At 42.0% G+C, this 27,093-nt stretch overlaps 1 protein-coding gene across 7 annotated transcripts in view; it reads right to left on the reverse strand.

The window, feature by feature from the left end:
* LOC126320879 (rho guanine nucleotide exchange factor 12) overlaps positions 1–27,093 on the reverse strand; it is a 1,029,890-nt gene that overhangs the window by 678,254 nt on the left and 324,543 nt on the right. For all 7 annotated transcript variants that reach the window (XM_049994132.1, XM_049994128.1, XM_049994129.1 and 4 more), the window contains one exon: positions 17,082–17,221. In XM_049994132.1, the coding sequence (XP_049850089.1) occupies positions 17,082–17,221 (140 nt within the window). The remainder of the gene's footprint in view (positions 1–17,081; positions 17,222–27,093) is intronic.

A 27,093-nucleotide genomic window follows, 5' to 3' on the forward strand; every position in this document is an offset into this window, starting at 1 on the left:
GTTTGAAAGATGGGGAAGCTAAGTGCTATACCACCTACTGCCCTCCCCTGACTTAAGCCCTCGTGAGTTCAACTCGATCTCTAAACTGAAACAAACACTTCACGGCATTCACTTCAGAACTGCTACAAATTCGTCGGGCAATAGACCTCGCCGCTCGAACTCTCAACACACCTGGCACTGCTAGGAGTATCCTACGACTTCCACATCGATGGCAACGGGTTATACACAATGCTGGTGACTACTTTGAAAGTCAGTGAAACTTTGAACCAGGTATCTAATTTGTACGAGCTGTACATAAATAGTTGCAACTATTAAAGTTCCAACCCTCGTATAAACACATTTGATAGAGAGCGCTACCAGTGACAATTTCCACTGTGGACAACTGAACCCCTCGGCAACAGTAAAAAATATTACAATAAATCTGATGTCATTTTAAGTTAAATGTTTCTGCATTGCTAATTTGCTCAATGATATCATATCTCGTAATATATCGCACAAATAAAATACTTTTGGCTACGAAGAACTGTGGCTAGTAGCAATTCCATAGAATCTCTTGATGAACATCATCACCAATTCACTAATTTTCACTTTTATGGTCAAAGAATAAAATATTAATAACAGTTACGGTGGCAACATAAAAAAAGAAAAATAAATGTCGAAATCACCTGAAAGAAAAATTATATAAGAGCGTCGAAGAGGTTTTAGCGTGCTCCACACAGTATTAGACACTCACAAGACTTATGGTGCTTTTTCTCCTTTTAACGTTTAAGATTTTCTCCACATCATTACAGTCTAGATGACTTTTTAGTCATTACAAAAGAGATGTTGAAAGTTTGTACGAAATTTGTATTCCACGATTAATATGAACATGTAATTCGCTGTGACTAATTCTTATTCAGAAAGTAATTACACAGGTAACCATGAAATTCAACTATGAAAATACGATCTGAGACTAAGGAACGACACTTACGGGAGTCACCTTTGTTAAGGAAGACAGACGCAAAGGACGTGACCTCGGATGTGCATACGTCCAAGTTCGCTACTTGATCCTCAAGCGCCATGGTTGTCAAGAGGTGGCTCGATGCAAGCGACCGTGCTGTTCTTCCACCGGAAACTACGAGGCAGCCATAACCACGTGTGCACGTGCCGTGTGATGGAACAAGTGGCCTATAATCCCTGCTCTTGCTCTCAACCTCCTCCATGTCACTATCGCAGGCCAAAGTGGAAGCTTCCAATAATACTGTTACAGGATACAGACCACTAATTAACTAACACCATCACTTTCTTTACACTGAACCTACAATGCGACCCTGTGTTCTGTTTAAAAGTGAATCGATTTTTAAATTTAAAAAAGTTAAAATTTAAAAATGTAGTTTAAATTTGTCAACAGTTCGCATTATTGCAATTTCAAAATTACAGTTTAAATTCAGTGTCATTCTGAAATACCGAATGGTTATAATTACAGTGCAGCTACTCACAAAGGTCAAAAAATGGCTCTGAGCACTATGGGACTCAACTGCTGTGGTCATCAGTCCCCTAGAATTTAGAACTACTGAAACCTGACTAACCTAAGGACATCACACACATCCATGCCCGAGGCAGGATTCGAACCTGCGACCGTAGCAGTCCCGCGGTTCCGGACTGCAGCGCTAGAACCGCACGACCACCGCGGTCGGCTCACAAAGGTCAGTATGAGCTGCAATTACCGCACGGCATCGAAACTTAGTAGACATGTAACGCGTCAATGCGGAACCAATTTACGCTGGAAAAAAAATAGCACTTAGTTATACTCGTAAATGTAGTATTGGTTCTTTAGACGAATGCCAACAATGATCGGAAATACGCGCATTAAGGTTCTATGTTCAGTCACCTCACTTGCTCCGAGACTACTGAGCGAGTTCATATTCGTCGCCAGTGAGTTTATTCATTGTTCTGCGGGCAGACAGATTGAGTAATGCGAGTAATGAACGCTCGCACCCAAAGGAGCGGCATTCGTCGGGCCACACATCAACAAGGGAGCTGCCAGCTGCTGAGTGGCCAGATCGGCATTAGTTCCTGGAACAGTGTGTGAGTGAGGGCCGCTAACTCCAGCCAACTGCGCATGCTCCGGGCGCGCGAGTTTGGAAATACATGAAGCAGTCCGCCACGTTTTGACTCGCAGGCGGTGTCTGTGGAGGACTTTCCGGCTACTTCAGCACGGACCGGAACACTTCCTGACGACGTGTCGTTCTACAACACCGTTCAAGTAGTCTTCGACGTACAAACACAAGACAGCAGAAGTAAAGATTTTTCGGAGGTGAGACCATTACTGATGGAGCTCAAGCTCGGTCTGGCGAAGGGCATTAACTGTGTACTCTCCAAACGAACAATTTTGCCACTTACCTTAAGCGATTCAGCAACTTATAGAAAAATTAAATCTAGATGGCTGGGCAGGGATGTGAACCACCGTGCTCCTGATGTGATTCCAGCGTCTTACTACTGCGTAAACAAGGAGGGAAAACTGACCGATTACGTTGCCAGCACCGTTTAGCGCTCAATAGCGCAAGACAGGACGGAAAAAGAGGTTTTAAGCGCGACAGAGTAAAGTGCTTCATTAAGAGAAACAATTTCTGAAGCATCGAACTGCCGATTTCATTTGTAGGTCTGCAGAAAAATCGGCAAAATTTGAACTATCTGAAGGCACATTCTACAACGGTTTTCGAGATATCATGCGATTATGGCTACACAAAACAGTATTAGCAATTATTTAGAATTATTTGGGCACTATGAAATATCTTAAATGTTCAAATGCGTGTGAATTCCTAAGGGACCAGACCCTGCTGAGGTCTTCGGTCCCTACACTTACACGCTACTTAAGCTAACTTAAACCAACTTATGCTAAGAACAACACACACACACACACACACACACACACACACACACACACACACACACACGCCCGAGGGAGGACTCGAACCTTCTGCGGGAGGGATAAAATACAGTAAGCAAAAGGTTATTTGGATGCTGTACACAAATTAGTCTGAGTTGTAAGAGTCGAAGGACATAAAAGGGTAACATTAGCTAAGAAAGGAGTGAAATACAGCTTTAGTCCGTCCCTGATGTTGTCGAGTCTGTACAATGAGCAAGCAATGAAGGAAACCGTGGAGGTATTTGTGAAGGGGATTCAAGTTACCGAACAGAAAAAAAAGTTGGGGTCTGCTGATGACATTACAATTCTGTCAAAGACGACAAAGGACTTGGAAGAGTAGCTGAACGGAATGGAAAGTGTCCTGAAAAGAGGTTATAAGGTGAACGTCAAGAAAAGTCAAAGACAATATAATGTAGTCCAGTTAAATCAGGCACTACAGAAAAATAAGTAAAGAAATGAGACATTAAAGTAGTCGATTAGTTTTGTTATTTGGGCAGCAAAATAACCGATGCTGGCCGAAGTTGAGCGGAAATAGCATTTTTAGCACCATGTCCCGTATGTAGAGAGCTAGCTACTGACTGCCTGAAATTTTAACACTTGTTATTGATTACTCAAAACTACGTCCGTATGATCACACATGCGCAAACTGAACTACTGCGGTACGAGCGTCACCGACAAATAACTACAAGTTACCGCGTGAAGGATGAGCATGGATGTTTTAAGCTGCAGTCAATCAAATAAATAAAGTTGAGGGTGTTCGATTATAAACTTAGTCATATCGGCTAGCGAGACAAACAACAGTAGTCAAATCTACAGAAGTAAGACTTTAAAGTCTTTAACCTTGTCAGACTAACAGTCATAAATAAACTAACATAGGTGCTGTAATTATTGATAATGATCACAATGTAAACCTATAATACGTGTAATATTGACATGAGGCATACGAGACGCGACATCTCTGGGCGCTGCTTAGCAATAAACATAACGAAAAATTCTTTTACGCTTCGCCTCTGTGTAATTCTATTACGTCAACTGCAGCTACGTGTAAGTACTCGCAACTATCCCACACTGTGACTAGACGCTTTAGCTCTCACAACTTGAAGTTAAGACTTGTGCGAGATTGACTTCTGTACCTAGCTAGTCCTTCTGCTTCATTAAAATTCAATTTTTGTTGGCGGTTCTGGAGAGGAGGCTTAAATATGTATAGCAGCACTATGCCCCTTCTATATATTTTCTTATGAAGCGGAACAGTTATCATATTTTTACATTTTCTAAATTTTCTCTTCCTCCAAAATCATTCCGTAACCCGTTTAGCACGCTTATTTGAAATTATTTTGCCTGTCGCTTCAATCTTATCTACTGCAATTCACACAATTCGAAGCATCTTTCCCTTCTTCGAATGTCTTTATAGCCTATGGCATTACTAGTGGAATGTTGTTATTCACGTTATCATCTGTGCTGCTAGTCTCTCTCTTCATCTGTACAAAGATTTAAATAAATCTTCGAATGGTTGTACAGTTCTCTACCTTTCACGGCGCAGCCTGCCATCTTGGCAAATGAGATACGATGTATACTCAAATTAAGCTGATTTTATGTTCTCTTCATACATTCCTCGTTGCCTATAGATTTCCCCACGAAGTTGTTATTGTATTTTCTCACAGCCTCTCGCAGAAGTTTCAGAACAGTATTCTTTAATCCAGCATGTTCTGTTACATTCACATTAGGGATGGCGGTTACACTGAAATAACAGGCTTTCGGTTATATCGGTTTCTTACTACGCCAGTTTAACCTCTCTATTAAAATCGCTCAAAATAACCGATTTCCGAAATAATCGATTTTCTGTTTTTTATTCCTATGATTTCCCATCACAAATGCATAAACTGAAGAAAGACTGGAAAATTTTTTCTCCCTCAATTTCAAGATACGAAGAATCAAAATATTAAATTAAATAGGCAAATAAAAGAAAACTTAGTCCGTCTACCAGGCGCTGCTTTTTCCGAAGTTTCATAAGTGGTTTAACACTACAAAAAAATCACCAGCATTCTCCTACGATTCTAATTTCTTGAAACTCTGCTCGAGAATCATGTTGTAATCGAGCATCATACCACTATTTGGGCATCACAAATTTTCAGTGTTAAAGGATGAAAACTGAGGTCGAAGAACTCTATTTTTGCGTTAATTTGCACGGCTACCGGCAGATAAAGGTATACCACGTAGACACAGGAGTACAGATCAGCCACTATTTGTATCGTGAACTACGAATGAGTTGCTACGTTTTAAGTTCTCTCCTCATACGATGTCTCGAGTCTGTTGTGGCCTTCTCGTTTTTAATCTTTTAAAACAAATTGGGCGTTGTACTTTATGGAAATCGCACTTCGTAAAATACTTCCCAGGCTAGGTACGGTGCCATTCTATAATACGACGTCGACAGTGAGAAACTACCTTATCAGCCAGAAGGGACAAGTCGTGCACATTGCAAGTACACGTGTACTATCTATTAGACCACACCATACGGTAGCAGGCACACTATTGTCTCACCAACATTGTACCAATCCCTATTTAATGTGTTCGTTGCTCCCTTCTGTCGGTATTATTATTAAAATAGCACTGACAGTTTTCCCCATTTTCTATTATGACAATATTTCAAAGCAATGGAAATCCTAAGCATAAAAATTACTCTTCTTTTAAAAAAGATTTACTTAACAATGAAATTTTACTACTGGTGCTATGATTCACTCATATTTCTTTTTCCTGTTATAAGTAAAAAGTAAAGAAACACCTGTTATAACCGAGACTAAATAAATATCGAAAAATACCGGTTACTCAGAACTAAAATACAAGTATCGGTTTTAATCGGTCGGTTTTCTCATCCCTAATTCAATAATTCACATTGCCGCGTACTTTAAACTGTGGCCTTCTGTAGAGCTCTTGCCTTATTCCGTCTGAGACTTTTTCGTTTTCCTTTTCTATTGCTACAATATGTTTTCCTGGTTGCAAAAATACTTTTTTTTATAACTAGTGTCCCTTTGTTGTAGATCTCTTTAATATCTACTTTCCAGAATGTTGTTTAAGTTTACTTTTCTATTCTCCAGCACGGGAGTGTGCTGAAGAGTAATGCCTCAGAATTTTCGTGTGAAAACTAATAAAGCTTTTAAATAAAACAAACGTTATTAACATTCTACATCTTTATTATCCCTGTTTACATATTTATTTATCAATAATCTCCCTGGCGATGAACACATTGCTTGCAAAAGAGAGACCAGTTTGTCGACACCGTCAATGCAGAATGTTTGACTTCGTTAACGGAGCCACGACCTGACCTCCGCTTGCATCGCTTCATCAGTATCAAAGTGAAGTCCTGGAAGTGTCCTTTACGTTTAGGAAACAGATGAAAATACATGGAGGCAAGTCGGGACTGGATAAGGATGATCGATGGCAGTGAACCCATGGAGTCGGACTGCTGCTGATGTCGCAGCGCTCTCTACATTGTCACGCCAAAGGAGAGGGTACTCCACGTGTGGATGAACTCTTAGAATTCAACACCCGATTACAGCACGCTGTTTCTCACGCACGGACATAGTTACATTTCACATCACCATGTTATTCGCTACTATTCAGAGCCCTATAGCGGCACAGCGGTACAACTTGCGTTGGCGAAACGGGGAAATCCTGAGTAATATGCAATAGCATAATATCTCAATCGATACTGAGAACTGAATAAAAACGTCGGAGGCATTACTTTTCATCACGTCCTCGTAAATTAACATAATCTACGTTTGTCGTTTCCTGTCAGATGAGTATACTTCTTTCTAGCTACGTAGTTTTCGTTATCATCTCGAAATAGTATTATCACGCAATTAATTTTCTGTACTTGTCTCGAGTCCTGGTACACACCGAAATCGTTGCAACACAGTACTGCATCACGCAGTTATAGTGACCAGAACAAAATGGCATAGTCCACTGATAAAGTGAAAGTGCCATTTTGTCTTGGTCCCAATAGCTGCGTGCTGCGGTACGCTGCGAAGATTTCAGTGCGTACCAGGACTTCAGTTATGCACCTGCCAACAAGAAAAAATTTAATTACGTAACTATATTTTCCCGAGATAACAATTAACACTTTTTTCCTATATGTTGCATTACTTACATCTCAATGCTTTGGAAAACGAAATGTTCATTTTCCATATTAACCCTGAGTTTAGTTAGGTGCTAAACTCTGCTGGTTGTACGGACATTTGCTCCCGTTCAGGCACAACGGTCCAAGAAATCGTAGGAACCAGTGCACCAACGTGTTCTCTGGCATCAGTAACAAACTTACAGCATTTTTATTTATTTATTTATTTATTCATTTAACCTGATCAGATTAGGATCTTCAGGCCCTATTTTATATCGGTCCAGGATTTCATACACACAACATCTTTTACATCATAGTTACCTAAGAAATAACGATAGTTTTAATATGAGAAATAGCAATAAAATAGCATTAATAAAACTAGAAACGATTTGAATATACATAGAGACAATGTGAATCAACAGACTGACAAAGAACTAATATATTTAATATTACTACTACTACTACTACTACTACTGCTGCTGCCAATAATAACAATAATAATAATACTGACAGTGGCAGAAACAAAAGTATTTGTAGGTGATACAAAAGTGATATTTATTTCGAGGGAACTTTAAAGTAGTTTGCACGGGATAAGAGCAGTGAGAAATAAGGAATATATGGTTGGAAAGAAGGGCTTAATGATGGAAAGTGTACAGTGATAAAACAATAGAGAAGACAAGAGTGTATGGAAGTCTCTGTGCTTGTCTGCAGGCAGCCAGGACAGCTGTGCTTATGACGGTGAACTATTCTGAAAGAGCACAGGCTGTCGTAACAACTTCCAGGCGCCGCGAGTTTTACCGAAAAAGATTTTGATTGATAACAGAGCTGTATTCAACAAATGGAAGTGCAAGCGTTTGTCCAACTTTCTTTTTCAGGTCGAAAAGGGAAGAATTTTTATATTTTTGCAGGGCGTGGAGAGATGTTGATGCCTTCTTGCACATTGCAGCTTTGCTCTCAGTCCAATTTACATTTTCATCCATTTTTACTCGTAGACTGGTTTCGGAGGAGAAGAAGTTGATATTTGTTCCATTTAGAATTAAAGATGGTAGGGATTTCCGATATTTCGGGCTAATGAGTCTAGAATGACGAAACAGGCCTGCTTGGGTTTTGGACCGGTTGAGTTTTAACCCCATTTTCTGTACCCATTCAGATAGTGCACAAGGTCAGTATTGGAATTCTAGAGAGCTGTCTTCGAGTTTATTCGCTTTGAAAGTGGTTCAAATGGCTCTGAGCACTATGGTACTTAACTTCTAAGATCATCAGTCCCCTAGAACTCAGAACTACTTAAACCTAACTAACCTAAGGACATCACAAACATCCATGCTCGAGGCAGGATTCGAAGCTACGACCGTAGCTGTCGCGAGGTTCCAGGCTTATTGGTTTTGCACTTATATACAAATGCAGTAGGGCTAAACTGACGACACATCATTTACCTACATTGAAAAACAATATAGGGCCTTATACCGAACCTAAGAGGATGCCTGATAATGTCTGCCTCCACTGTGATTTCATGGTGCCTGACGTCACGCACTGCTGACTGGACTTAATGTATGAGCGAAACCGCTGGACCGCACTTGGCAAGAAATTTAGGCTAAGTGTGGTAAAGAAAATGTCGAAGTCGACATGCCAAAAGCTTTGCTGAAGTCTACGAAGCACATGATAGTCGACTCTTGTCTATCCATTGCTAGCTTCACGTCGTCTGTTACCTTTATTAAAGCAGACGTTGTGCTACGACGTTTATCGAAATCTAATTGGTATTCATCTAATAGGAGATTTGTAGTTATGTACTTGATTAGCTGATTATGGACTATACATTCTCAGGCTTTGAACAGGGCGAGAAGAATGCAAACAAGTCAGTCATCAGAGAGTGCTGCGACAATGTTATTTTAGGTAGTGGATTAAGTAGTTCCTGTTTCCAGGACTCAGCGAAAACATCTGATGTTGAAGAGTGGTTGAAGATATCTGTAATAGTGGGCAGTAGTGGATCAATAAGCTCCATTATTTCGACTGTTATGCCATCGTGCCCAGTAGATGCTGATCTGATAGGCATAACGGCTTTTTTATGGTACTGCAAGTAACTTGCTTTAGACTTTATTTTTCACGGCTACATACGGTTATCCCCATTAAGTAATCAGAGGTCTCCGTTTCCATTGCGGTTAAATACTGAATGTTGTTTATGGAAAGTACCGTTTCAGTTCTACGGCTGGGGCAAGTGTGAGCCGTAGCTTTTACTTTATCTATATCAAGACCACGCACGTATTTCCATAGGACAGCTGACCTATGCCTGTTGTCGGTCAATGTATGGACATGCCTCAGCCTGCCATTTCTTGCTGTTTGACTGACTCTGCTCCACTTCTGCTTGTAAGCAATGTGATTTTCTAATGCAGGGCATAGTTAGTATACCCGATGTGCAGTGCCTCTGAGATTCATAATCTGCTTTAGTTCATCAGTTAGCCACGGCGCAGATTTCCTCCATCCTTCTCTGGTCTTTAGGATATTTGTCATATAGTTGAGGAAGTTTATTAGTAAATGTTCTGCATTATCAGCGTACGCAGTACAGTCGGCAACATACCACAATATACTGCCAGCCGCACACAACAGACGGACGTCTTAAAATTTGTTGGCCTCGATAGATTAGTGGGGCGGCTCGAGATGGGCACTCAAGTCGAAAGCCATACATCAGCTGTGGCCCTACACTGCAGGCGGCTGCTCGGCCACCAGCAGCGGATAGCCGCCAACCAGGTTGCATGCCGCTCAGGCGTTAACCGCAACGCTCTTGGCTCTCCACACCTTTCATACTGCAGCGGGCGCTGCAAGAGTAGTGCCTTGTTTATGTTCTTTTCGCTTGTCTGCACATTCACAGCAGCCCGTCCAATTCACACTTGGAAGAGAATACGCTCTGCACACCCCTATAAAACCTAATCTTCTTTCGACTTAGTATGATATATTAGTCAGTCATTCAGTAAACACTTCTGACAAGTCTGAAGTAACATGAAAATTAGTTTTTATCGTACTGTAGTAGAAATACCTGTAAAACCATATAAATTAGAAATGCTGGCAACATGTTGATACTTGAGTGATTTTTACTTTAAGTAAGAGTACAAAGTAACAGTCTAAATCGCAATTTCTTTTCTTACTTCTGGTGGCGACCGATTTCGGTTAACACGACCATCATCGAACCAAAATTGATTTACCCACATCACCTATGCAGCCAGTGCTCGGAGCCAATGCGCCATGTCTAAAAGTAACCGTCTTGAACTGTTAACTGTAGTCAAATGTTGGTTACGATAAACGAAACCGGTCACCACCAATAGGAAAAAAATTGCAATTTAGCTTGTTATTCTTTACCCTTAATCGTGTATATTTTCATCGCTTCCTACTTTTGCCTTCCTTCTGTGGTTTCCAGGCTCAACATCAGACCTACTTCGTAATTCCGCAGGTAATACGAAAAAGCAATGTTTGTTGGTGCAAGCAAACAATTGTTCCAAAAACATGTTATTCACTAATGCACTTTACATTGTTGGCAACCAAAGCTGTAAGAATGCATTCTTGTTAAACAAAACCACAACCGCTGTTGAATAATCCTTCATTACTGCAATAGGTTTGGCAACTTGAAGGTGCATCTTCACGTACGCATTCAAACCGTTTATAGCAAAACCTAGAGATTACTGGACACCCCCAACACTCTCAGTCAAGTATTCTTGAAGGACGTTATAAGACAACTTGGCAGAGTGATGGGGGCGTCAAATAACCTCTACGTTTTGCTGTAACTGATCTGAATATGTATCTGATGATACAACTTAAGGTTGCGAAACTGGCTGTGGTTTTGTAACAAGAATACTGTTATTGTTCAGCATCCATTTCATCAAATAATAAAAAAATTGGTTACTGGTGCTGGTCCGGCCACAAAACCGGCATAAGGGTTGTATATTTTTTCCCCAGTTTTACGTATGGAACTGGCATAGTTGTGTTCGTACGTGCTATGGTTGTGCGAAACCCTTATTAGTGATGCCATCACATGTTGCTTTCTATACCCACAGTGAAGTGTGGAATATAACATGCTGCACGCGTAACCATTTTTACTGTGATGTATAAGTAGGAATCCCGTATAAAAACTTAGTCCGGAGACAAACGCGATGCTTTAATATGTAGGCTGCATTTAGTAGACCCTGTAGTCTACGAGGTTCAGTGTGAAATACTTTACTTTGCAGAAGCTGCTTCGCCCTTCTGGTGACTCCCTATACAAATAATATGCTGGATGTAGATACCAACGCTAGCAGTACCTCCTGCCCTACCGACACACTGATACTATAAAAAAACTCTAGCAGTTGAGATCTCTGCAGGCAACAAAGTAAAACATGGAACTGACCAGAATTTTATTAAATATATGATTCACTGATAACAAATTTATAAGCAGTTAAGGTCATTTATCAACGGAAAATCAAAAATTAAAGGATGTCAGAGTTTCAAGCCAAGTCATAATGCAACTAACAACGTTCGCGAAACATTCTGAGGCAATCAACAGTCTTCGATGAATGTTTACAGTTGTTTCCATGAATAGGGGTTAAATTAACAGCACTACAAGCAAGTAGACGTTATCAGTGGGACAATGGCAATAGTGAAACAATCAGTCAATTTACAAGTGTTCCTAGAATCTACAGCTCTTAACACCACGACGATAACTGCACTTGCGACCGCGTGCAGCATAGTTATTTAAGTGTTACTAAAATAGGAAAGAGGTGCATGAAAGTAACGAGTGTTGTCGGCTCATTCTCCCATGGGGCGTGTGTATCTGCTACGATTGTTTTTCTGTGCGGTTCTAACGGTGGTGTAGCTGAAGTGTGTACAAGGAATGTTAAATATCAAACGTGGTAACCCTTTTAGGACACACAGACAGACAGACAGACACACACACACACACACACACACACACACACACACACACACACACACACACACACACACACAGCGTCCTTATTTGAAAATATAAGTACTCGGCAATTCTTTAATAAGTGTCGGGACAAAGAAAGTAGAAAATTTAAAGTAGAGCACTACATCTCTATAAGGATCTCATCTAGTAAAGCACTGAGTTGTAAAAACCAATCCTCATCTTGACGATAGCTTTACCTTTGTGATACTATACCCCGTATAGGTAACTGCCTCAATAGTTTGTGCATTCGAAATGTCTTTCGATCATAGTATCTGATCTTCCTGGAATGTGGTGAGACGAACGTATCCAACTCAATGCTTTCGATTTGATAGTAAATAGGAACCATTTGCGTGTGGTGTCTCCGTATCTTACAGCAAATATCGAAAGAGAATAGCGTGAACTTCTGAGTATGCAGCGGTTATGAAAGTTGATCGGCGATAAGACGACCAATAATACGTGGCAGAATCGTTGTAAACGAGACGGCATCTACTCCGAAAAAACGTTGGCGATTTCACTGACAACATTAATTACTTCTCTTTAACGTAACAAATCAACAGATCAAATAGCCTGTCCTGCAGAATGTGCTAATCTACAAAGTTCTCTTCATTATATGATTTATTAGAGTGTCCAAGCGACGAAATCTTGGCGCAGGTCACTCCCCCCCGCCCTTACATCAGGTCCTGCCGATGATGACTGTATATCCGCACCACTGCGTCCCGTGTTACAATGTTGCCGGAGACCTTTTCAGTGCAACACGTATCGGAAAACAGGTCGTAGACCATAAGTCCCCACTTATCGAATGAAGCTGGAATTCAGAGCGTTACTACTTGGTGTGATGCCCTTGTCATCATCGTCTTCGTTTCCCCTCTATTCAACATCTGGTTGGGTTGGGGTATCAATGGCGCTTCGCCACTTTACTCGATCTTTCCACCATTCTTCTTCCACAATTTGGTTCCATAGCAGGTTTCTCCGCCTTAAACTCATCTTTATTGTATCAATCCATCTTGTTCTTGGTCTTCCTCTTGACCTCTTGCCCTCAATCTTGAACTCCATCGTTCTTCTTGGTATTCTTCCCTCTACCACCCTCTTCACATGCCCAAACCATTTTAATCCATTCTTTTCAATTTTCTCAGTCACCTTCTCCTCCCTAACATCTTCATTTTTCACTCTACCTCTCTCCTCGTCTTCCCTACCACACCTCTCAGAAACTTAATTTCACTGGATTGTATCCTACTGTCCTTCTCTTCTAGTCATTGTCCAAGTCTCTGAGCCGTGATGCCCTTGTATGGCTACAAAATACACGCAGCTGTGCCCATATTCCCTGAATGACGCGCCCAGCGGACCTTGTGGCGAAGTCTTCCACAGCTGGTAGTCAATGGAGTAGATCTGGGTCTAGACGGTCATGTTAAGGCATTACATGGACAGACCCATGCAATTTCATGTAAATTTAACGTTGCAAAACTATGGAAAGCACAAAAACGAACACTTATCTATTTATTCACTGTAAATAACTTCAAATCTAAATAACTTATTTAAATTAATTTTGTGAAATGTAACTGTATTTTCAAAAAATAATGTTTCAAAGACATAGCGACAGTTAGCCTGTGACTGATGGTTATCGACTGAAATACCTTTCCTTTTGTTTTGGGAAGTAAGTGAAGAGTGTTCCTGCTCGGATCTCTCTTTCTTGTATGTTAGCCTTTACACAGATATGGCATACTACAGCTGCGTTTCTTGCCTATCATTAATTAACCTTACTTTTGTGTAGACAAATATGATGTGCCATATATTACTATTAGAATCATTAGCAAATTATTAGAATCATATGCAATTAAATTAATGTACGTTAGTTAAATCTATCGATTTCTGATTTTAACAGTTCTCCTAAAAGATGTATGATACATGAAATGTTTTAATGGTTTATTGTTTCAGCCAACGACCAATACGAGCTCAACGGGTCGTTGCGTGCAGTGGCCGAATACAATTAGTATTCTTTCATTTATTCATTTTTAACTTGCTGCAGTGTCCCTGAGATTAACTGCTGATCATCGCGAAGCGTTTTTTAAGCTTGAATACATGCGGGAAACCTTAAATGACTTGGGCGCAGTCTCCAAGCTACGATTTCGTTTAGACTGTAAGTAAAAGATACCAACTCCGCAAAACTGGTGTGGTATTGAAAGACGTAATCTTTCTTAAATTTTATAGCATTTTTTCTAGAAGTATATTTGGCCACTAACAAAGATTAATTCATCATCAACAATGACCGCCTGATCAAGTTAATTTTAACAGTTTTCTTTCCAGTGATTGATTTCTACTTAAAGTCATACTATCATTCATTTCAGTAATATCGAGGGGGCAGATTCGTCAATGTGACCCGCTACCGCACACGTTTGTCACGGCAATGGAAATGGAAATGAGCGTTTGGCGTCATTGGCCGGGAGGCCCCTTGCTGGACAGGGCCAGCCGCCTTGGTGCAGGTCTTATTACATTCGACGCCACATTGGGCGACCTGCGCACCGGATGGGGATGAAATGATGACGAAGACAACACAACACCCAGTCCATGAGCGGTGAAAATCTCCGACCCAACCGGGAATCGAACCCGGGCCTGTAGGACGGCAATCCGTCACTCAGCTATCGGAGCGGACGTCACGGCAATGAAGTGTGGTGTATCTGCCTGCCGCTAGACGCAACAGACCGGCAGACGTGCCGAAGCGCGCACCGTTAATTAATTTGTACGATTTATTGAAGCATCAACGAAGACTGCCCTAAGTATATAGCAGGAATATTGTACCACTGTCAGCCGTGTAACACGGCGTACGAACGACGTTCGTAAAAATGTCCTAACGGGCAGGGACCGGCGACGAGTGTCACGCCTTGTCATTGACGACTGGAACTGCTACTCTCAGTGAAGTCAGGTCCAATTCGACTAGTTTCAAAGCGAACACAGTGCAGTGTGAACTACAGTTCAGTTACACTGGACATTTAGAGTGGGGCACCTAACGAAAAGGCAATTGTCCACAGTGGCACGGCTTCCGTGGGCCGAGTAACGAAGGTGTGTAGTGTTGTACGACGGTTCTCAATATAGAGTCTCTGGAATGGGTACAAGACGTAGAGTGCACTGTGAGCTTAATCTGCACTGTGTGGATGGCGCAGTTCAAGCCAGAGGTCGTTCAGTGGTTTTCTAGGGTGTTACGACACGGGCGACTAGTTCACGTCACGGTGAACAAGCACCAGGAAATTTATTTCAACATTCTCGCTGATCACGTGTTACCTTTTCTTCTACATCTTCGCGATGAATATGCTGTGTAAACTCCCAGTTCAAAGATGAGAACAGCCTCATTCAAAGGGCGGCAGGCTTCGGTTCTTGGCTTGACAAACGCTTAGGCATCCTATACCGTTTCGAGTAGCCAGCTAAATGGCTTAACAGTAATCCACAAAAAATGTCTAAGAGTAATGCACAATGGTACCACAACCAGGCAGCGCACCACAGTCTAATCATGAATGAGACGCTTCAGTTGGATATGGTACGCCTGAAAGAACTACCTAACACTCTTCCTCTGCAGAATGAGGCCAGTATGAAGACTAGAGGCGGTGTTACACGGCATTAGCGTGGTTACTCACGGGAATGACTAACTTTTTTATGCGGCGTGTTTACACGCCACAGTTAATATGCTAGGCCTGATATTGCGACATTGTGTACAAATCATTACGACGATGTAGGCCCGCTACGTAGTTCGTTGTCAGACAATTTTAGCAGATCTAACAAGCGGGAGGTGTGCATTCAACGGCAGCTATTACAAATAGTGACAATTTTCTGCCATTACTACAGTTCAATTAAAATTGATTGGTAGTTGACACTTCACGCGCTAGAGCTAGTTTCTTCCAATCAGAGCTCTCTACATCACACCCGAACCGTTAGCCGTCGCCAAACTGCCTCAACAATTCGTCAGTTCACTTCAGACTCCTTGTCGGGCATTCCTTCTTCAAGTGTTTGGATCCCGAATCGTGGGTCTAGCACTTTTATTTCGTATTTCATCACACATTAAATGACACCAAAAACAACACACACACACACACACACACACACACACACACACACACACACACAAAACGATGCTAATGAAATGCAAAAGTTTCATGCACTAACCAAATACTACTCGATACTTGGCAAAGGCAATTCAGTCTCACATATACTTATCATGATCACGGAGAAGGAATTACATATGCTAAGCTTCGCAAGACACTGCGTAAAGCTGAACTTTTAAAGGTTAACATTCGTAGAATCTTTTCAAACGCATAGAAGCATTTATTTTTCAAATCTAATCAAAAGCTTTTCATTATTATTTTTATTCGATTAACTTATTTAAACGCATTTTTTATTTTTTATTTCTAATTCTTTGCTGCGTCATTTTCGTCGCTTTATCAACTTTTTATTTGCTCTTATTTTTCTGTCATTGTTTTTTTCGTATGGAATATGCGTGTGTCGCCTATGATATGCAGCCAAGTGCCGACCCGGAGTGGTCATCAGTTGGTAACGCGGCAGCTCTTGTAGGCAGTGTGACGACAGTTTCAGCTAACAATTAACAGAGAAAAATTACAGTTTACTTTTAACGCTGAAACTGAATTTTTCTGTCTTGAGTTTGCTTGCAGAGCTCAGCATTAATCGCCGTGAAAAAAAAAAAAAAAAAAATATTCTATTTCAGTTTTGCCGCAGATCGTTGCTGATCCCCGTTTTCCGGGTACAATTCACATATCACGAAGTTATGGTCAACTTATGTCATGAATTTAAATTTAGGGCTACAAAACGCATCATCTGCCGCAGTTCAGTCACTGGTCGCCTAAAATCGGTTGTCAACAGATCATCTGGGATTTCCACCTTATCCCGCGGCGGCTGCATCCAACATTGCTCCATGTTACACATTAGTAGCATTTGTGAAGTGACCGGCCGTGTTTGTGTGTCACCTATATCCGAGAGGTTGCAGGCAGCCGACGTGCTAATACTGCAGGGGCAAGTAACAGACGTCAACAATCAAGTAATTGTAATCGTACTACACCACATACTCTTTAAACAAACGTGTTTTGTTGTGTGTGTGTGTGTGTGAGAGAGAGAGAGAGAGAGAGAATACTCACGTCGACGGGCTGTGGCGGCGTGATGCGCTCGTTGCGCGCGGGCGCCGAATGGTGGTGGTGCAGCGGCCGTGGCGACGCCATCCCCAGCGTCAGGGGGCGCGTCGGCGCTGGTCGCACCGTCAGCGCCACCCTCGTCGACGCTGCGCACACAAACAAAACACGTTTGAGTCTCACTACTGCCGTCTGACGTACTATATTATACACGTAGGCGAACAACTGTGCCTACTCACAAGTGACAATAAAGGGAAATAGTCCGCTTACATTATCTGGCAACATTACGAATATATGACGTTCTAGTAACGCGTACAATCTGGCCAGAGAAAGACCCAACAATAATTTGAAGCCATATTGACATATTTATTCATGACTAAGTCAAAATCGAGATACTAACTGAAATGGCACGAGTTCAAAAATTCACACTTCTTTACAAATTTGAATTCAGTACTCTTAGAACAGAAAGTACATGACACTCAGGTTACACGACAGCAAAACATGCAGAAGACATTCTGCTGACAACACCAGGAACCGACATATCGATGGTCAATTCGAAGCTAGCCCTCTTTTTTACCACCATCTCGTCTTTTTGCACTTCTGATTTGTCTTGTGTTATCGTGATTCAAAGTCACCCTTGTCAAGTTTGCGAACAATGGTAAAGAAGTCCAAGGCAGCCATGAAAACAGGCATATGTCAGCACATCGCAAGAAGACTGCCACGCCACAAAAACAAAATGAGTGATTTGTTTTATAAAAATTTTCATGTCAACAGCAGACCAATATACAAAGTGACATCCCCTCTTACTAGGTTATACACCTCACTCTCCACAGGATGATCACTGCATTCATGCAAGGAAACATTAATATCTGTAAACATTTACGTTAAATGTTTCTGTAACGCCACTCCAACCTGATGATGAGGAATCACTTCCAAACATGTTGCTAAATAAATAATTTAGTAGTTAACTAATTTTATTACTGGTAGCGGTATTTGAAAACCTTTTCTTAAGACTTAACAATTTGCAGGTAACATCTCACCAGATACGGAAAATGCCTCTACCATACCATAACCTTTTCTCCCCTAAATCGTCTTAATTTCTTCCCCTGCAGCGATGATATCTTCCAGCAGAGTAACAATCCGTATCACAAGGCCGCAATCGTGCTGCTGTGGTTTGGGGATTGGGAGTCATGATAGTAAACTGACGATGATGCCTAGGCCACGAAACGTGATGGAACACACCTGGGACATAGTTTTCACCAAATTCGCACCCACAAACAGACAGCCCGAATTTTACGGGAAGTGCGTGGCCTTTGCGTAGGGTTCTGGTGACCAAAGCCCCGGAAGACTTTTCGAATGCAAGCCATGTTGTATCGCCCGTGTACTGCGTTCCACTGACTGATCATTTTAAGTCTATCCCGATGCACGGCTGCCGTACAAAGGCCTACGTCGTCTTGGCTTTTCGGCATGCACGAGCCGGCTTCTGGTACCCGGCAGAATTTGGCTTTGTTCGACACAAAATACATGCTGCGTGCTGTGGTTGAAGCCAACTAACCAGACTTCAGCGCCAAGGACTTTACGGCAGCATCAGATTTTTCCTTAATCTTTTAAGTAGGAAATAAGTCGTGGGAGGAAGCATCTCTTTCTTGGGAGGTGCTACTAGTGGGGGAACGTAAAGATCAGTCAGAATTATTGTATCATGCACGATTGGCTGAAAGTCCTTCACGTTAAAACAACTTTGGGAGACATTTAGAGTTTGACAAATCGAGAAGGCAGCCAGCAGCCCTCCTGGGTGTATGAGGCAAATCGTGAGCTCACGGGACGGAGGTAACGTTTAAAGGTGTATCATATTTCTGAATTCGAGAATTGGTCATCTGTAGTTGATGATGAAGTTATTCTGCCAGTATGAAAAACTTAGCAGAATTCGCAACAGTAGTAGTTTGCCGTAGTAGTTTAACTCTCCTCTCACCTGAGTTATACGTATAATGTTATATTGATACTGCATTCTTTTTTTCTTTCAAAATGTAATTTGTAAGCAGTGAAGCGTTACCGGAAATCGTTTTTCATTCTATTATCAAGAGGTCACTGAAATCTTTCTCTCGACCGTCGGAAAGTAACGAAAACGGACTGGTTAAGAATTTTATTTTTAAAAATATTATGGATTCCAAATGTACCGTATGCACATAATTTTCTTTGTAAAACTGACAGTCATGACACGGTCATGTACGAGACGGACTTGGGAAAACAAGTGTGAGAGCTGCGTCTTTTAGCGTCTGAATCCCTCCATTCTAAAATCGGAAAATATACTGAAAAATGAAATATCAGTGCAATTTTGCCCTCAATAGCGCATATTGAACACAACAATTAGAGCACAAATACAAACTAAAATTTCAAGTGGTTCTGATAAATAAAGTGCGAGCTTATCTGAAAGGGGAAGAACATTTCTTGAGTGGTGCTGCACACCTAACGTAAACCTCTGTTCTAACTCAAGCAAACATTCACTGAGTACCTACATGATACTGAGTATCAATCACGAGTCTTCAGTAACAGTAGAGGTTCACTAACTGCCTATTCCGTCTCGAAACACGGGCTGATATGATATGTTAGACTGGGTGAATGCGGGACAATCGTCAGTTTTCTTTTACAGTACGTCGTATAGACAATCAAAAATATTTGCAGGAGCACACAAATAATGGTGAAGAACGGGATCCGTACTCCACTATGTATCTGTGTGAGAGACACTGTAATTGAATATACGTTGTCATACACGGCACAGAAGTAATCAAAGCCCCTCATTGTTGTAACCGCATTTAAGGGACAGAACAACTTTAACTGCTGTCCGCCTTTATTTTCTTGACGTAAATGCATAACACCAAGTAATATGTTCTTTAAAGTAATTTTCTTTGGCTGCCATTCCTTTTTTAGTACGTAAAGACCCAACAGCAACAAATTGAGCAGCTTTAAACGGCCTGGGAGGAGGTAAGCGAAGTGACAGATATATGTATCCTCATGCGTAGGAGAGGAGTACTTGTGCTGTCTCTCCCAAATGCAAAAACCACCATAACGAAAGTACAAGTGAGAAAGTGTACTGAAATATCAGCTGCACTGTGAAAGACTGACTAGATCATCACGTCCAGTTACGTAAATTACATATACATCTGACCCTCGCAAACCACATTATGGTGTGTGGTGGAGGATACTTTGTGTACCGTTGCCACTGCCCCCTTCCGCGTTCCAGTGATATTGATATGTCTCTGTATGAGTTCGAATCTCTCTAATTTTACCTCAAGCTCTTTTCACGATATATATGTGAGAAGATGCAGTACGTTAGCTGACTTTTTTTTTTGCAAGGTAAGCTCTCAAAACTCAACAGCAAACCACACCGTATTGCCCAATTCTAGTAGCGCCTGCCATTGAATTTGGACGTTCACGTCCGTGACACTTTTGCGCTTACTATAATGAACCGGTGACGAAACTCTCTGCTCGTCTGTGTATTCTCTCTATTTTCTCTATCAATTCTATCTGAATATGAACTGAATATGAATATCCAGGCATCGGTAGAAGAAGGGTTTAGCAAGGTAACTCCTAAGTGGTCAGGGTACACTTCCAAAGGATTTTTCCACCGAATATCAGACTGCTACTGCTTAAGACACCAGACTGCGACGTCACCAACATCATTTACACACGTTGCGGAAAGCAACTGTCCTACAATATTCCTCTATGGTACTAACACTATGCCTGAAAATTTCTCCCCGTTAACAACGACATGATGAGTTCTAATTGCTAAGAACTTTTCAATCAAATCAGAAAGCTGTCTGATATAGTGTGTGCTCGTGTTTTGTTCATTAGGCAGCTGTGCGGAACTGTACTGAACGCCTCCCGGAAGTCAAGGAACACGGCATCTACCTGGGCGCCGGTATCTTTTGTCATCCTAGTCTCGTAGACGAAGTGGGCGAGTTGCATATCGCAAAACCATCGTTTTCAGATTCCGCGTAGACCCCTACAGAGGAGATTTTTAGTCTCTACAAATGCCATAATACGCGAGCATAAAAATGTTGATGTCAGTGACATGGGGCCTGTCAACGTCTGTACAGCGAGATGGGAACTCCACTCAAAGAAATAACACCACCAGAAAAATACACAAATAAATAATGGATGTGTCATTCTGCTTAAGAACATAGGCCGTTACTAAAAGTAGTGATGTTACTGGAGAAATTGCGCCGAATAGTTTTGCACAGATCTGGAGAAATACCTGGCACGGATCCACTAGTCAGTGACTGCCACACATCCAGGACAGTGGGTTTGGCAAACTTCCTGATGTATTTGTAGTGTGGGCGGTCCTCAAAAACTGTTAGTGAGTGGAATGCTTCCCAGTTTCGGATACAAGGAAGCTTTTGCCTAGAAACAATCGCCCAAGCAAGTTGCGAGCGCAGGCCGTACAGGCAGCTTTCAGTTCCCAGCTACAGACGATTTGTCGGCACGGTGCACGGTGTGCGCTGCGCGAGGTGAGCGCGTGCGCAGAGCGGCTGGACCGGCGTTGGCGAGTCACGTGACCGCGGAGCCAAGCCCGCGGCTTGCGCAAGTTTTACATCACCGCCGCGTTTTGCCGTGCGCGACCTGCCGCTGCGCAGCACCCAAATATTCCCTCCACACCGACAACACCGCGCGCTCATGCTTGCAGTCATTGCACGATTGCAAGCAAACGATCTGCTGGACTCTACATGTGCGCAAATTTATAGTGTACAGATATTGTGTTGGAACCGGCCAAATGATTCAAATATCTGGGTGTAAAACGTTGTAGGGTTATGAAATGGAATGATCACATAGGTTCAGTCGTGGGTAAAGCAGGTGATAAACTTCGGCTTATTGGCAGAATACAGGGGAAATGCAACAAGTCTACAAAAGAGATTCCTTATAGATCACTTGTGCAACCCATCCTGGAATATTGCTCAAGTGTGTGGGATCCGTACCACTTAGGACTCACAGGGGATATTGAACGTATGCAGAGAAGGGTAGTAATAATGGTCAGAGGTTTCTTTAATCTGTGGGAGAATGCCACAGACATACTGGAGGAACTGAACTGGAAGACCCTTCAAGATAGATGAAAACTATCCCGAGAAAGTTTATTAACAATGTTTCAAGAACCGGCTTTAAATGATTACTCTAGGAACATACAACCACCTGCGTATCGTTCACACAGGGATCGTGCAGATAAGTCTAGAATAATTACTGCAGGCACAGAGGCTTTCAATCATTTCAATCATTCTTCCCACGCTCCATACATGAATGGAACAGGAAGAAACCCTCATAACTGGTACATTGGGACGTACCCTCTGCCATGTACCTCAAGGTAGTTTGCACAGTATAGATGTAGATAAGCCCTCCACTATGTGCTGTACTCCAGAACCAATCACGTACTGTATGGTGGATTCTAAGGCTTTATCACTTTACGTATTTGTTATTCTAGACTGAAGCGCCAAAGAAACTGGTACAGGCAATCGTATTCTAATACAGACATATGCAAACAGGCAGAATACGGTGCTGCGGTCGGCGACGCCTATATAAGACAACCCAGTGTCTGACACAGTTGTTAGACCGGTTACTGCCGCTGCAATCGCAGGTTACCAAGATTTGAGTGAGTTTGAACCTGGTGTTGTAGTCGACGCACGAGCGATGCGACACAGCATCTCCGAGGAAGCGATGAAATGGGAATTTTCCTGTACGACCATTTCATCAGTATTCCATCAACAAGTGTCAGCGTGCGAACCATTCAACGAAACAACATCGACATGGGCTTTCGGAGCCGAACGCCCACTCGTCTACCGTTGATGAATGCACGCACAAAGCTTTACCCCTCGACTGGGTCCGTCAATACCGACATTACACTGTTGATGATTGGAAATATGTTGTCTGGTCGGAAGAGTCTCCTTTCAAACTGTATCAAGCGGATGGACATGTACGGGTATGGAGACAACCTCACGAATCCATGCACCATGCATGTCAGCAGAGCACTGTTCAAGATGGAGGAGGCTCTGTAATATTGAGGGGCGTGTGCAGGTAGAGTGATATGGGCCCCTGATACATCTAGATACGACTCTTTACAGGCGACACCTACGTAAGCATCCTGTCTGATCAGCTGCATCCATTCATGTCCATTGTGCATTCCGACGGACTTGGGCAATTCCAGCAGGACAATGAGACACGCCACACGTCCAGAATTGCAACCGAGTGGCTCTGGGAACACTCTTCCGAGTTTAAACACTTCCACTGGCCATCAGACTCCCCAGAAATGAATATTAGTGAGCATATCTGGGATGTCTTGCACCGTACTCTTCAAGATCTGCACGCCCTCAGACTCTTAACGGATTTACGGACAGCCCTGCAATATTCTTGGTGTCAGTTCTGTCCAGCACTACTTCAGACGTTAGTCGAGTCCACGCCACGTTGTGTTGCGGCACTTCTGCGTGCTCGCGGGGGCCTTACAAAATATTAGGCAGATGTAACAGTTTCTTTGGCTCTTCAGTGCATTTCCATGTTTGTATGCCTCTCCATAAACCCGATTTTCCCTAATTTTTCAGTTTTGGGGGCCCACTGCAGTTTTAAGAGCATTTCTCTGATGTTAACGCATTTATGTTACAAATTTTGCACAAGTTCTCTAAAAATTCTGTAACTCTTCCTTTAATCAACGCACAGGATTAATACTCAGCAATCGGTCGGACAAATGTTTTGTACGAGATCTCTCTCGTGGTGGATTTAACACTTTCTTAATATTCTTTCAATGGACCTCAGTCTCTTATTTGCTTTTTATCACACTTCGATTCAGTCTGTAAAGTTATGCATACACATTTAAGAATCCTGAATGATTTCAGTGATTACTCGGAAACTGGATAATTAAAAAATAATGTATGTTTTGGTATATTTATATGCATTATATTAAATTCGATTATTGTGTCAGATGCAGATGATTTTATCATCTGTACATCGACCAGCTTTTCGCACTAATTTTATGAGTTCAAAGCTACGTCCTTCACAAACATCCTACAAAAGGAAGCTAGCTATGTCAGAAACTGAGCGTTCAACACAGAGTAGCCTCGTAACTTTGCGCCCCTCCTCCCTCCTCTAGTAAAAAAAGGTGTGACTATTCATAGTTTCTCGAAACCTTTGCAGCAGTTGAGTGCCTGAGTGCCAGTGGCGTAAAACTCAAGGCGACGCTACATGCAGTTCAGGACTTGTGAGTGCCACCTCTTTCTAACGGTATCCTTTCACATTATTTATTTTCTACATATACCGCAGTTCTTCTTCGAATTGTCTCGCAAAATATTTCAGCCACTACACCTACATACTTCGAAATACATGGGTCACTTTTTCTAAGAGCAGCTGGAACACTTACGAATAATTATGACAACGGACCACAGCTCTACCAACGAGACTGATGTTATGAAAAGTTTTGATTCATCTCCCAAATGCGAAGACTCTCTTTAAATATCTGAGTATTCTGTTCAAAATTTCCTTTTGGTGTTTCGCTGCACAGTAACTCTACCAGCTCTTCCTACACTGCATAATATTCTATTGTAAAATTATCTCTTTTAAAATTAATGCCAACAATTCGGAGACTCAGGTATGACTGTCTCATGACTAGTATATCAGAGAATTTTTAGACCTAAACTGTGCTTCAAACGACCCACCTACATAACTTTTACACCATTTATCTGAATGTAACTCGCTCGTTTTAAGGAAATGCTATGTTAGGATTCCAAACGTTAAGTTGTGTTAAGCTATATTTACAAGGACAATGACCTAAAACAGCGCCTCCCGGCAGTCTTTTGTGTAACATTTAACAGTTTCTTTCTTTTCTTGCGTGAAGTTTGATTGTGAACGTTGATATATGCTGTATCACGATACTCTTCACGAGTCACTTAACGCCGTTATAAGAAAATTTAACAAACCCAAGAAAGCCTAAGGCCGCTTCTGTATATAGCAAAATAACAAAACATTTCGAATATCAATGGCATGGCAAATAGACGATTTGAACACTGTTAATTGTCTCGAGGAGTCTATGAAGCTTTCGTGGTACTATGACTCAGGGGTTCCGGCTGTGTATGTTCGTGACCTTTCCTTTTAATTAAGCGAATTCCCTTGTCACAACATCTACATGAAATGCTCAGCACAGGCTTCGCTAAAACTGTGGTGACAATCGAAAATTTGGACCAGTCCGGGACTCGAACGTGGGTTTCCTGGTTTTCGGGAGCAGACATGTTAATCACAGGGCTATCTGAGCACGATTCCAGGGTTAATTCAAACCGAGTTACTCATGATTTACAACAGTATTACACCACAGGGTCTTTCTCGGGGTATGTGGAAATAACCACACTGGAAGAAAGGAGTTGGTGGCGAACCTGCAATTTGTCACTGCATACTTTTTTAAGTATATATTCATTTCTGTGGAGCCAGCCCAAAATCTGGTGTGTCGGTACACTACTACCCTGTGAAAGTATTCTGCGTTAGCTACTCAAATACAGAAATAAATTTCAGAAGCATATGACTGTTGGAGAAACCTTCACGATGTATGCATTGCTGCAAATGAGCGAACGATAACGATAGGATGCTTAAATACAACTAAGCTGCAAGATTGCATACTTTTGTAGATGGTCACGATACTTCGACAACTTCAACAATGAGTAGTGGCATAAGGTGCCGTATCCTGGAAACGTACGCTGTGGTGGAGACACCGTCAGTCTGCAGCAGCACGAAACGCAATCATACAGCAAGGAGCGTGACGGGAAACGTGGAGCGGGAGACGCAGCGTCAAAGGGGGTGTGGGCGTTTGCAATTAAGTGCAGCTAAGTGAAAGGTAATCACCCAAATAGCTACTTAACATACAGCGATTTACACATTACTAGCCAGTACATAGTTCAGCAGTAGACTACTGCCTTTGCGTGTCTGCGACGCCTGGTTTTCGTTCTGTTGGCTACCATGTTGTTTCTAAAGAATCGACAATAATGAAAGTAACTTATAACTAAATGCTTTCTTCTAATGTTCATCTTCATACCCAAGCTAATAAAATACGAACTTTATGAATATTTACCAACAAAACTCAACATCATTTAAAAATAAACTAAAATCAACATCATTTACAAATAAACTTAACACGAACGATCGCTTTCGCCTTTCACCTAACCTAAAGACTTGTTTTTATACGGGCGGCATTCGTAAGTAACGCAATACGTTGTCTTTCTGGGCCAATTTCGGTTGAAAAAAATGTGAATTTTGGGTGCGACATGGTGGAATATTCCTGCTTCGCCCCCTATCCTTTCATGAAGTTCCGATACGTGGCGGCGGTATACATAGCCTTCAAAATGGCGTCTATAACAGAGATGCGTTCGAAGCAGAGAACTGTCATTTTCTTCTGGTGGAAAACTCGAGCACCGCAGATATTCATAGATGGTTCCAGAATGTCTACGGAGACTTGGCAGTGAACAAAAGCACGGTGAGTAGTTGGGCGAAGCGTGTGTCGTCATTGCAACAAGGCCGCGCAAACCTGTCCTCACCCCCCTACAGCCCGGATGTCGCACGTTCTGACTTTTATCTGCTTGGCCTAATTAAGGATGCACTCCCCGGGGAGCAGTATCTGGATGATGGGAGGTCACAGAGGCGGCAAGACGTTGGCTGCGACGTCGACCAGTAGAGTGGTGCCATGTGAGCACACAGGCTCTCCCAATAAGGAGGCTTAAGGCCTACGCGTTGAACGGAGATTATGTTGAAAATTGGAGTGAATAAAACCAATCCGCTTTTACAAAAAAAAATGTGTTGTATTACTTATCGAACGCCCCCTGTACAGTTTTACATCTAGGGCGCTGGTTTGCAACACAAAGACGTGATCAGGTTCGGATCGAATTTTTTTCGTATAAGTAAGTATCAGGAGAAAGAAAACTGGCGTTCTACGGATCGGAGCGTGGAATGTCAGATCCCTTAATCGGGCAGGTAGGTTAGAAAATTTAAAAAAGGAAATGGATTGGTTAAA

The sequence above is a fragment of the Schistocerca gregaria genome, chromosome 2 (genome assembly GCF_023897955.1).
Source record: "Schistocerca gregaria isolate iqSchGreg1 chromosome 2, iqSchGreg1.2, whole genome shotgun sequence".
Classification (NCBI taxonomy): domain Eukaryota; kingdom Metazoa; phylum Arthropoda; class Insecta; order Orthoptera; family Acrididae; genus Schistocerca; species Schistocerca gregaria.